This window comes from Neophocaena asiaeorientalis, unplaced genomic scaffold, assembly GCF_003031525.2.
Source record: "Neophocaena asiaeorientalis asiaeorientalis breed wild unplaced genomic scaffold, Neophocaena_asiaeorientalis_V1.1 scaffold140, whole genome shotgun sequence".
Lineage (NCBI taxonomy): Eukaryota > Metazoa > Chordata > Mammalia > Artiodactyla > Phocoenidae > Neophocaena > Neophocaena asiaeorientalis.
The window spans coordinates 228823-242915 of NW_020173729.1; the positions used below are offsets into that span (position 1 = coordinate 228823).

General features: G+C 36.9%; 1 protein-coding gene across 7 annotated transcripts in view; it reads right to left on the minus strand.

Moving 5' to 3' along the window:
• FUT8 (fucosyltransferase 8) overlaps window positions 1-14093 on the minus strand; it is a 321926-nt gene that overhangs the window by 20050 nt on the left and 287783 nt on the right. For all 7 annotated transcript variants that reach the window (XM_024750842.1, XM_024750839.1, XM_024750841.1 and 4 more), the window contains one exon: window positions 3063-3309. In XM_024750842.1, the coding sequence (XP_024606610.1) occupies window positions 3063-3309 (247 nt within the window). The remainder of the gene's footprint in view (window positions 1-3062; window positions 3310-14093) is intronic.

The following is a 14093-nucleotide window of genomic DNA, read 5'->3' on the forward strand; positions in this document are numbered from 1 at the left end:
GTAAAGCCAGGGGCCTGCTTTTTTTTTTTTTTTTTTTTTGTTTGTTTTTGGCAGTACGCGGGCCTCTCACTGTTGTGGCCTCTCCCATTGCGGAGCACAGGCTCAGCGGCTCACGGGCCCAGCCGCTCCGCAGTATGTGGGATCTTCCTGGACTGGGGCGCGAACCCGTGTCCCCTGCATTGGCAGGCGGACTCTCAACCACTGCGCCACCAGGGAAGCCCCCAGCTTTTTATTATGTATCTGGAGTGAGGGTTTAACTTCACTGGAGTTACTCTGACATCTTCGTGGCTGTTCTTTCCTTTGCATTTCAGGTGATAGTCCAGATGTGAATACTATCGTATGAACACCTATCGTATCATCTTTTCCTTCCCACGTTCTTCTTAGTCACTGCTTCTCTCAGGAAATTTGGAATTGTTCACTGTGTTCCATGGAGACGAGATAGGGCAGAAAGAACAATTCCACTGAATTTCAATGAAAAGTTTCATGAGAAGAAACACTATTTGAAGCTCTGATTTTACTGTGTTCTTGCTTTAGCTCTACTATTTAGAACAGGGGTCAGTAACTTCTATACATATGAAGACTAAGAAACAGGGAAGAAACGGGGTAGGAGTATGAAAATAAAGATAAAAACAAAGGAGAGCTAGAACAAGGAGGAAAAATCAAAGGAAGAGGAGCATTTGACATAGTGGCAGAGTACTACTAGGCAATCTTCTCGATTTTCCAAGTATTCCTGAAATTAGGCCTGGACCAATAATTTGAGAGAGGACCTTAATGGAATTTTTATGAAGAATCAGAATGTTAGGCCTGTGAAGGATATTAGAAGTCATTTGGTTTAATGTAACTATTTCATCTGACAGTTAAAGAAACTGATGTCTCTGAAGATATTTCAGGGAACAAAATGACAATATAAGGCAAAGGGAGGCTGGTTTCTTTCACATACATTTTAACCCAGTCTTTACAAAAGTAAAAGTTATTTGTGTACTTGCCTGATTTTCACTATCTATCAAAGCTCCTCCAGGGCAAGGAATCTGGTTTTATTTATTCCCAATTGCACCAAACACAACAAATGAATGAATGAATGGATGATGGGCAGACACAAAAATCTAACTGTTTAGTATTGTGTAAGTAGAAACCTTAGATACTACTATCTAACCTAGCATTTTCTTTTGTTTTGTTTTAATAAATGAAAAAAGAGTGACAATTAATGAAGGCCCAGAATGACCAAGTAAGTTGTCCAAAGTCACATAACTTGTTAGTGGTGGAAACCAGATTGGACCCCCAGATTCTTGAACTCTAATGCACCCCTCTTTCATTACAGCACACTACTTAAGTGTGCAAATAACTTAGCTGTCTGCGGTACTTCAAGTTTCTATATTTGGCCAATTCTCAATGTGGTGGATACTCCATGAAAAATTAATGAGGGTAGCTTTCTGGTACATAGAACTACAGCAAGTCCAGACAAAGTTAAGCAGGTGTAAGTCCTGGTTTTGCCTTTATAAACTCTGGAACTTTGGGAAGAGATTTTCTTTCCTTAGTTTCCTCACCTGTAAAATGGTTACCTCTGCCCACATCACAGGATTGTGTTACAGGATCAATGAGATAATGCAGTTGAAGTTATTTTGGTAATGTAACTACTACAGTGTAGTAGTATCTTCAGGATAGTAGTAGTATCTACTATCCTGTAGTAGTATCTAACAGGATCTTCCAAGATCCTGTTCAAACATTGCAGCTATGAAGCCTTTCTTGGTCCTTTCTTGGGAAATGGAAGTGCATTTCCCCTCCCTCGACCTCTCATAAAATTTTTTATGCTTTCTCTCAGGGCATTTATCACATTCTGCTCATATAATGTTAGTTGTGTAAGTCTCTTTTCCCATGGACTGTGAGGAGTTAGAAGGATCCATTAAAAAAAAATTTAACCTCTGTCCCCCACAGTAGCAAGTATTCAATAAACATTCTGCAGATAAGTGAATGAATCAACACATGTACTAATATTAACCAATAGCTGACTTTATTACAGACAATAGAAGCTGCAGAATGCCATAGTCTAGCCTACAAATCTATTTTCAGGAATTACTTAAGCATCATCAGTCTCTCTGAAAGGTAATAATATTTTACAGTGTATTTTTTCCCACAGAACTAAAATCCTTTTTCATCCTTATATTATCACATCATCATTTTTAGGGCAGGTATTGCCTTCCCTATTTTACAGATGGAAAACAAATCAAAGCTCAATAATACTATTATTAAGTAACTTGGCCCAGAATTAGGGAAAAGCCAGGAATATTACTGAGGTCACTTAACTCTCAGTCTAGTATTCTTCCCATTAGGCAAAGAACATTTCCCGTGGTGTGAAATCTGGCATCAGGACCCAGGAAAACTCCTTATACCACAACTTTTTATGTATGGGTATAGGAGCACATGCTTGTGAGCAAAGATGCTCTTTTGGATTTATTTTTGCTTCCAGGATTTCCTGATATATCTCCCTTAACATAAGCATGAGACTGTACATATATACATGATAACTCCCAAGTGGGCCAAGAGATAACTTTAAACAATAATTTTAACATTATCTTACATTACTAATGATATCTTTATTCTCAAAGTAGCTTTCAAAACAAAACAGAAAAAAGAACATCAAAAATGCAAAAGAATCACCAGGGAAGAATAAGGTGCAATAGAAAAGCTATAAATATGAGAGCTTCATCTCGTAGCCCTGTTAGAGTAAGACAGGAGTCATGTATAGCATCTAAAATACTCCCAACAAAATAAGATTTTGCAGGTTTCCCCAGGAGAGATTGTTAATTTCAGAAATATGGTTTTATATATTTGTTGAATGAATAAATGAACAAATGATTAAGGGTGACTGAATTATGATGACTCAGCTGTTCTAAATGAACAAAGGAAGAATAATCTCCCTGTGGCCTAAGGTGAACTCTGGAACCTCTGTTTTTGGGTGGGGCTATGAAAGTCATACTATATCTTGTAAAGTTCACACTGTATTGTAAAGGTATGTATCCCTGCTACTACATATCCCTTTTAGGAGGAACAAATCAGGTTCTTACCCAATAACTGGATGTTTGAAGCCTAGCTTCTTGGTGGCCTCTTCTATTTCTTTTTCCAGCCAAGGTTGGGGGCGGATCAAGTATTTGACAAACTGGGACACCCACCACACTGCAGGATCACCATGGACTCGTACAAGTCGATCTGCAAGGTCTTCCGGTACAGCCAGGGGTAAATATGGAGGACGAGGATGAAGACTGTCTACAATGGGGAGCTCAACCACCTGAACATTTTTGTCCTTTACTTCACCTGAGGGAACATCAAAACGTATCATCACCACATTGTATTCCTTGTACAACTACCATTTGACAAGAACTCACTCTGGGTGCTTTTATCTTCACAGAAACTCTAAAGAAGTATTATAATTTTCATTTTACAGAGGAAGTTAAGTAACTTGCCCTAGATACCAGAGTAAAAGCGACAGAGCTGAATTTCACATTCAGGTTGGACTGCCCCTCAAGTTCATGGCCTTTTCTTCACACCCCAGACAACGATGGTATCCATTTTTCTAGGTTCCACATACGTGCGTTAATATATGGTACTCTTTTTTTCTCTTTCTGACTTACTTCACTCTGTATGACAGTCTCTAGGTCCATCCACATCACTACAAATGACTCAATTTCGTTCCTTTTTATGGCTGAGTAATAGAGGGGTGGGATGGAGGCTCAAGAGGGAGGGGGAGATATGTGTACATATAGCTGATTCACTTTGTTGTACAGCAGAAACTAATACAACATTGTAAAGCAATTATAATCCAATAAAGATAAAAAAAAAAAAAAAGAATGGTATCCGGCACTCAAAGCATCTAATCAGAGAATAACCATATTGCCAGTGGACATGGCTCCCTAGGCAAAGGTTCTGTTTTTTATAATTGCTTTTTAAAAATTTTTATTGGAGTACAGTTGATTTACAATGTTGTGTTACTTCTGCTGTTCAGAGAAGGACAAATATTGTATGATATCACTTAGATGTGGAACCTATAATTGTTGTGTTTGAATTAGACATAGTGTTCTCAAAACTTCCAGCTTGCCATTATAGCAAATGGCTCTTGCATACTTTCATGACAGACCACAATGACTCCAGAGATATCCAAAGATTACAATTTTAAGGCAAGCATCTCTCTCTTTTGAAGAAAAAAAATGGATAGTTCTAAAGTATTTTTTTTTTCTTGGCCAAAATTAGACCTATTATATTCTCAATGATGATGAATAGAATCTGTGTTGATTGTTTACCTGGATATTTTAAATTTAAAGTTAGAACAGAGATAGAGAATTTCTGTAGATGACGATTGGTTTAAAAACCCAACTTCTATATACCATTAATGTTACTGCTGTTCTATCAACTTTATAATGCAATGAGAACAAACCAAAATGTGATAGACAGCATCCTTAGAGTTTACGTCACATACTAAAGACCACATAGTAATAACTAGAAAACACAAAGATACCAGGCAGAAAGCTTTCACAAGTATAAAACGTACTGACTTAAATTTTCAATAACAAAAAGTATTAACCTGAACGTACAAAATAACTCCAGTTAAGATGTTGTCATTGTACATAATAAATTAGAACCACAGTTTAACACCGGACTGTCAAAGGAAGAATGTACTTGTAGAGAACAGACCTAGCATACGTTTAAAATGTATCCACCAGAATGAAACACAGTCCTTAACTTCTGTTTTTCTACATATACGAAAAGTATTTTAAAATAAATTACATGATCTGGGTATGTGATCACTCAAACCAATTGCATAGTTATTAGAAAGTCAGTATAACTAATAATTAAAAACTTCTGGTTAATATTCTCTCTCTCTCTGATATATAAAACTCATTTCAGGAGTCTTAGAACAAAGCCCTTGAAACATGACATTTGCTGAGGGAATAAACAAATTTACCGCCAGTATTTCAGTTGTCTAGCATGCCAGTTAAGAAAGAGTTGGGCCCCTTTATCAGATGAGAAACTGTAATTAAGAGTGTGTGGGCAAAGAATGAGCTGCATTTTAAATTAAGCTCTAATAGTCTCCCTAAGGCAAGGAAAATTGGGGTGCTTTCCCTGATGTGGAGATGATAAGTAGTACATGTATGAGAGAGGAAGAAAGGTAGCTCTTTTTTTAATAAAAAACAAAGAGGGAAAGATCCTAGCTTCTCATATACAACCATAAACGAAAGCAAAATTAGTACGGCTACCTTCTTTTTGTGATTACTTCCTGAAAAGGTTATTCTAAATGTTCCATGTAACTAGCTCCAAACTTCATTCATGTGAAAGTATTACCTTCTAATTGTCCTAAGACCTCAAACTTCTGTACAGCTAGCCCTATTGACTATTTCATTTCAGAAATGAAAACTATGCTTGTACCTTCAAGACACAGAACTCAGTTTATTTTTATTGACTCTTTTATTCATTCATTCATTCAAATATTTACTGAATACTACTATATCAAACTCTGTACTAGGCAGAGTATAGAGTGATGACATGGTTCCTGCCTGTCAAGATTTCCAGTCCAAAAACCTCACCCAGAACTAGACTGCTTTTGGTGAAAGAAAAACAAACAAAATAAAACAAACCATCATCACCAACAAACATGCTACCCAAAACATATCAATACTCAGCTGCCTAGTAGAATATTAAGAAAGGGGTATTCATATTTATAAATGAAAAAAACTGTCATAGCATGGATGTTTAGCCTCCTCAATAATGATACATTTCAAAATGAAAGATAATTACATAGTACACACTATGTTAGAAGGTCTTTTCTTTTACTTGGTTTACCACATAACATTTTTTATTCTGTTGGAATACACATTCAAAAGAATTTAAATCTGGACGAGATCCTAGAGGTAAGCTTATTCAGTGTTTTCTAAACTTCAGTCATTTAAGTACCACCTTTGCGATTCTCCCCATATCCATATACCATCTGTACTATTTAATGTTTTAAAAATTCACTTTTTAAAACTTAAATTGATTTATTTTATAGATGGTAACTAAAAATATAACTTCACTAAAAACAAACCACGTTATTAAACTCTATATAGATACTATTGCTTATAAAGAGCTCTGAGCTCAAGTCAGATTTATATTAAAAAAGATTATTAGTGAGGTTTTAAGGGGTGATAATTGCCTCTCCCTTTATATCTCCTATGAGTTTGAAACCAAATGAAAAGCAGAGAGAGGAATAAAAAGGCAATCAAAATATCAGCCTGATTACCAATAAAGATGAACTGGAGAACGCAGTTTTGTGTTCTGGATTGATGGTCTCATGGGTTTCCTAATAGTTCCCACCCAGTCTTAAGCAGAGTTTGTCAACAAAGGCCTTCTATGCACATGGTGGCGGAGGAGCGTGTCTTCTGAGAATGCGCCACATCAAGAGAGGAGCCAGAAAGGGCTTGACCTCACATGTTTGGTTCTTCCTCTTAACTCACCAGTTGTATAACACAGGACTTTCCTTCCAAGTAGAGGTGAAATGAGGTAGACAGAGCAAAAAAGCACTTCTGTACTTTTCCCTTCTAAGGAATGGAATTAACTTCGCTTCTATAGAGATTTTTGAGGAATAAACGATCCACAGTATCTGCCCCCGCCTACCTCCATCCCCAAACAACTATCCAGTGTTAAAGAACTATTAAAGATATCTTGAGATCAAATCGAGACTGATATAATCAGAAAGACTGAACAAGGAATAACTCTCTCAGGTATGAGATTCAATGTTCATTTTAATGTTTTATCAGAAAACCACCTGACATTATCACATATGCCACCTAAAGTCACCTCTAGTAATCTGTGTGGTAGGTTTCAGAATTTGGGAAACACAGATTTATTTAAACTGCCTCATTTTCCAGAAGAAATAGACTAAGAGAGGTTAAGAGAACTTCTCAACGGTAATACAGCTAATGATCAGACTCTAGTGTTTACTCCACTACTTGTATTACCTTCTGCTTTCTGGAACGTAAATTTTTAAAAAGCATTTAAAAGTATGGCCCTATTGACCAATCAAGAGTGCCCTGCCACTCTAAGAGGACTCTAGTGTTGGTTAAAAAAAAAAAAAAAGCACCGCATCAACCTTCTAGCAAGAGAACGTTTCAGAGGTACAAATCATACGTAAGTCAGCACTATTCATCTGTAAAGAACCAGTGCAAACTAGCCCGGGCATTACACAACTGACTGCCCAGTTCAACTTGAATTGATTCGGTCATTATTAATTATCTCATATTCAAGACTACCTCTCTTGTGGATAATCCTCTTTTATCAGGTCATTTGCTGAGGGCAGCTCTGGCAGGAGCATAGGTAGCTCTTTGAAAGGGATAATCTCCACAGTTACAGGCAAGTACCTTTAGAAGAGCCCTCTTCCCTGCTAGTCAATTCATGAGAGCCCCATTTAAAAGCACTACTCTGTCATCATTTCATGTAACATTAAGTCAGAGACACCAGCCCTGCAGCTAGTCAATTAGAATTATTAGTCTTCCAAAGACTCAATAGAAAGGGCTTGAGAAGCTTAATATCCACCATAAATGAATGGGTTCTGCTATAATGAAAAATGTTTCAAGGATAGAAAGATTTTGGGTCCCAGTGCATAAGATTTCTTCTGTATTTACTGTCTTGTGAGAGAAGCAGCACTCAGGAGGGGGAACTCTCCTAAAAACAGAATTCATAGAGCTCAGAATTGTCAAGGCAGAGAGGTTTGGAAGAGGGTTGCCAGTTGAGAAAAATCTTCAATAAGACATCACTATCTAGAACTTAAATTCACTTGGTGGGAGTTATTAGTAACTTTTTGGTGATTCTGAACCGGAAAAGCTGTCTATTTTTTGGACTCAGGACTCTTAAGATTTCCCTCAGTACCCACATAGGTCCTGGCTTCCTCCAAATAAGTACAGAGCAGTAGAATGAAGTTTTAATTCTCTACCTAAGGGTTGCCTTGAATGGTTATAGCTGCTAGGTGCCATCACATCCAATAGCCATTCCAAAGACTGTGTCAACTGCTGGGATTCATGACCCTATTTGAGGCTGGAGCAGGGAAAGACATCAAAAAAAAACAAAGTAAGGCAAATGCTCATTCATACAGTACCTTCCTTGACTGTAGTGCACAGTGATTAAGAGTATGGGCTTTGGAATTATAAAAATTGGAGTTCAAATCCTTTATCACTTAACAGTTGTGTGACCTTGGATAAGTTATATTTCACTTCACCCCTGTTTCTTCATCTGGAAAATGGCATTGATAATAGCACATTTCTCATCTGTAAAATGGGGTTAATAATAGTATCTTACTCATCAAGTTATTTTGAGGATGAGATACTGCATGGAGAAAGCTGAGCACAATGCCTGACACACAGTAATTCTCAAAAAATGTTAGTTCTGTATCCCGGGATCAGTTCTGCTGAACAATTCTCAAGAATCTGGCTATTGTTTAGTCCAGGAAGAGATTACTTGCCAAAATATCATATTCTCTGAAAAATATATCAAAGTGCCCCATTTCAGTGAGCCAAAGATATACTCCCAAATATACCAGATAAGGAGATATAAGATACACACCCAAAGCAAATCTTATTCATACTGTTTACCATAGGCAATAAAAGAGTGAACAGCAACTCTGATTATCTGAAAGTTCTGATATTCTATCATCACTAACTTGACCAAAATTCTGTGCTATACTGAAAGTACAGAATAGCAGTACGTTGTCTAAACTAGTAGTAATACTTCCTGCTCATATTACAGCAAGGACTTTGTATGATTAAATTATATCCACAAAGACTATCTGGACTTTTGGGATTTACATTTTCTTTGCCACTGTGTGGCCAAATATGACTGACTAAATTCTCACTCAACTCTCTGAGACTTGTTAGAGGAGGCAAGGGTAAAAGACCAAAAGTTAACTAGCTGTGGTGAGACCTCTAGAGGCACGGGGGAGCTTTCTTGATTTTACTTGATTTATAGATGGCCGTTTAAAAAAAAAAAAAAAAAAAAAAAAAATCACATAAATGTGTGAGCTCTGTCCTTTTGGTTTTTAACATGATGACATTAATATTTATATCCTCATTTAATGACTGAGCTCTGTTCTCATTTAAATTATGAAGGAAAGATACACTATTAAAAAGTGAACATCTGGGCTACTTTCCTTTTGTTTTTGAACCACTGCGGCCGATAGAGATCTCTTCCTGAACTTGAATGAACAACTGTCACCTGCCACATGAATTCCATCACTGCTCTACTTAAGCAACAACTCAAAAGACTGTTATTACTGCCAGTTTGAAGCCTTGAACCAATTGAGTGAAAAGTTCTAAATTCAATCACATGAAACACACTGCAGTGTTAGCAACATTCTTAAGAATTAGCATATCACACTGTGGGAACGACTGTGCAGCATTCTTATGAGGTGCTTCCTTCTTTTACTAGCAACAGAAATGCCTTGCAAAAGCAACCAGACTCATGGTTCATTGACCTCAATGATATTCTGACAGACTTGACTCTGGATTGAGGACTGAAAGAATAGCTAATGGAAAATATGTAATAACTTAGTGAATTATGCAGTTCAGGATAAAGTAGGCAGGACAGTGTCAAAAGAAAAAAGACCAAAGATATTTGTTTGCTCTGTACCACTAAACAGAAGGTTTCCTGCAGTCATTCTTAATGTTTCTGAAACAAATTTAGTCATTTAACTTTTATATACATATGTGTTACTTTGCCAAGAGGTTCCAGACAGTCCACAGACAGCTTGCTCATAAAGGGGATGCTGCCAATAGTTTCTTTGATCATTCAGATTACGCAGGCCCTGTAACTCCATGGCTAGAGATTTTAGGGGAGTTTGTTGTTTGTTTCTTAGTAATACTTTCTCCTAACTTAGAACCTCCTACTAACCCCAAGGATCCCAAGGAATCCTTGAACAGCTTTTCTCATTGGTAAGAAACAAGAGAGTGGAGGAATGGAAAGCAGTAGAAACAAAGACAAGGCTTAATATCATCAAATTTAGCGAAGAGCCAAACCCCAACCTTTCTTTCCCCCATTCTTGTAAAAAAAAAAAAAAATCACAATTCCATTCTCATATTCCTCTTATTCTTTCATCACATGTCATGTCTCCTTGAAAGAAATAGCCAGGAGGAAGGACCTCATGGTAATACCAGCCTTTCATTCCTTGAGAATCCCTGCAAGAGGTGACGGAGTGAGCAGGTGCGCTGTCAGGATCTCACTGGATAGAGCTGTCAGTTGGCATGCTGCATTCCCTTCTGCTTTGGGGGAATTTTATAGTTGCCTCTGTGGTTAGCAAACACTTGGAGAGTTAGGAATGTGATATTTCATGCTGGATTTACAGCTACTTGTAATTCTTATGCTGTTAGCTTCCAATTATGTTAATCAGGAAGGCCTAATTAGGGTTCCTTGATGATTGGGTAAAGGTCCATCCTAATACCCTAAGATACAAGAATTACAACAAGAAATTCTGGATATTCCATGAGAGAAGAAAATGAACATACAGTCATTTTGGAAGAAGGAGATAATAACAAAATAGTTAAGACTTTTGTGGGATGTGAGGAGAGAAGACAAATTAAGTGTGGCACCATGCTAAAGCACTGATAAAACAGACAAATATCTTGGCCTACTAAAATAGGGACTGGAACATCAAACCTCCCTCATATTGTATGCTAGACCAATCCATAAAGTACCAGCAGCTCCAAGAGTCACCCTGCCATCATGCCCATCTTTAGCTCCTGCTGCCACCTCAGACTGCAGAGTATGTCTTCTTTCCCAGCTGCCTCCTCCTCCACTGTGGAAGAAAACAGATGGGCAATGGGGTACAGCTTTACATGACAAGCCACAGCTCCTGCTGTCACTGAGGCTCCAATCTGGTATAAGTCACCTGTTCCTCCCTCATTTCTCCTCTTCTGGGTTGTATTAGATCTCTAGAAAGAGAGCTAGTACTTTACAATCTACAGCCTCTGGTGGCAGAGCTGAGAAAAATACTATAAAGACATTATTCAAAAAATGGTTATATTTTACCCATTCTGGTTTAAATGGAGGAAGAGCAGGGGATATCCATAAATAAAGAAAAAGAACTACGAGGCAAAAGGCATGAAACTTTAATTAATGGAGCATGGAAAGGGGAGGGAGGAGGAAGATAAACATAGCAAACAGAGTAAAGAGGAGAAGTCTGAGATGGAGAGTAGTCTTTTGATTATTACTGCTTAAAAAAGATAATACTTTTTACAGGTTTGATACTTCACACGATGGCTCCCATGACACTTTTCGTTTATGCAGGGACTGCACAGCCACAACCTTCTTTAGAATCTACACTAGAATTTGCAAAGGAATATGTCTATCACTCCTTTGCCAAGAAGATTCCTACTATTTCTTATTACATGCAACATATTTTTCAACCTGTAGATAGTTATCTATCAATAAGCCACAAAGTCTTACCTGGTAGATCTCTAAATCAGAGGCCACCATTTATCATAATCCTATCTTCATCTCGACTGATAAGGATTCTGGCACGGATACGGGTCCAGAGTCTGTTCTTTCCATATGCTTTACTCCTTGTCAATCACGCATGCTATAAGCCACTTCTAACACAGCTCCTGCGTCCACCCCCTCCCCACCTCACCTCTCTATTAGCATCTTGAATTAAGAGCTAACATTTGCTGAACACCAACTATATGCTAGGTACTACACTAAACATTTTCCATACATTATCCCAATTAGGCTACAAAGTCTTTATGAGGTGAGTACTCATTTTACAGACGAAGTTAACCCAGTCTGTTCAAGGCCACCCGGCTAGCATTCAGAAATAGGAGCTGAACTTAGACATTCTGATTCCAGAGTTTAAAGTCTTACTCCAACCCTACTCCATTACCTTTAAGTTTCAGAGAAAGCCAAAGTGACTCCTCCTGTAATGAAAAACAGAGGTGGGAGGGGGCCAGGCTCCAAGTGTGAGTTTAAATAGCCAAAGGAAGAGGTAATGGAACTCCCATGTGTAAGGTACAGATCTCTCTCTACAGAGTGCACTGGATCTAGAAATTAATATTAAGTAAAGGATATAAAAACTTCAAACAGTTATCATGTGTACCCATATAAAGCTATTAGAAGCCATGAATTATGGCTTAACAAAACAATTTCATTCATTGTTATTTTGGATTCACACTGGGATCCCATAAGAAACAAAAATAATAGCTAGACAGCTGACCTCAAATTTAAATTATTTGTATGAAATAATTAAGGTGCTTTTTAGTCAATTTAAAGCTCATGGTTAACAGTTAATAATACCTTCACAATTTGATTGTAAAGAGAAAATATGAATTAGACAACCTATGACAGTCTTATTTCCTAATAATGATACAATAAGCTTTCCATGAAGAAGAAATAGCCTACTTTAGAACAAAGAATCAGGAAGCAAAGTTATTATAAAGAGATTATTAAATTTGTAAACCATTCTCCCTATTACCTATTTACATACTTATTTTCAACTATTAAACATTAAAGCAAAACATATTCTACAATCTAAAATACTTCTGTCCTTAAAAAATACTTTCACCTTTAATTTCTTAAGTGGTATATTTAGGGATAAATAAAAATAAACAAATTTCAATTTATTCATAAAGACCTTATAAAACTGACTGAAGTATCTACTCCTGTTGATATGATCCAAAATTCAGGGTATAATAAATGATGGCATCCAAAATAAACCACAAAATAAATACAAGTATTTTGTATTTTCAGAAAAAAATTCAGCCTTGATTATTATAATAATTAGCTTTATTCATGTCAGAAGAATTTCTGAAAGATTAAAAAATATCAGAGAAAGAACTTTTAGAGGGGATACAAAGTAATTTTTAAGTCAATTCAATAGTTTACTAAGTTGAACATACATAAAAAGGGAAATCACAGTTGTGTTTATATATAAATTAACTTGTGCAGTTCAACTACTACCTCTCAAGAATAAAAAGAAATGATGTTTTTTAAGAGGATGGAGATCTTCCAAATGACAGGAGGATGATTCTCTTCTATCTGAAAAGATGAAGCTGAGAGGGGATATGTTCAAAGCCTATAAAAATCATGACAGATTTAGATAATGTGTTCAAGCTGTATTCACCAAACCTTAGAATTAGGAACCTTTCATTGGTGCTTGAAAAAAGTACTTTGAGAATAACTAAAATAAAGCCCATTTTACACAATAGGTAGAATTCTTACAGAACTCAATATCCCAAGTGAAGATAAAAGTCAAAAATGATACGTTTGGGGAAAAATATAAATGTTCAGACCTTGACATCATGGATGGCAACTATATCTCCCATAAAATGTCACTGAGGACTACTGTTATATCAGAGTTCTGAACTGGATGAATCAACGATATGACCCAAAATGTCCTTCCTAGGCTTCAATGCACAGGAAACAATATATACAATATAATAAGTCTATGTTACAATTTGGCTCTAAAGGATGCTTTTTCTTTGTGTACTAACAAACTACGATTTCTTTTCCTTGCAGTATGGACATAAGAGGCGGATACACCATTGAAACAAGGATACAAGGAAGAAGAATAGAATATTACTTATGCCTGCTGATATTGCTTACTTGGTTAGAATAGATTATAAAATTCATAAAATAAAGGATACTGGAGTTCTGACATTGGTACCTCACAGTTAGGTTTTGTAGAACAAAACTTGTACATGACTACTTGCTCTCACCAGTATCAAACAACCAAAAAAGGATTTATTGAGAACTGTTTTAGTCAAGGTCACTTGTTGCAAGGACTAGAAACCTGATCAAGTTAGCTCAAGTGAAAAGGACATTACTGAAAGTATATAAGGGAATTGCCAAGAAACAGAACAAGAAGTACACTGTATCTTATAGAAAATGGGAAGCCTGCAATTCTTACTACCTCTCTGTGGCCCCATGGTCTGGGCAGGTCAGCTACACTCTCTGCTAACTGACTTCTCTCTTGCTCGGGGCCCATCTTGTAGCCATCAGCTTTAGACTACAAGATTTTACAACTTAGTCTTCACCCTCAGATAAGCTAGAGTCTCTGTCTTGTAATGATACTAACATTTACTGAGACCATG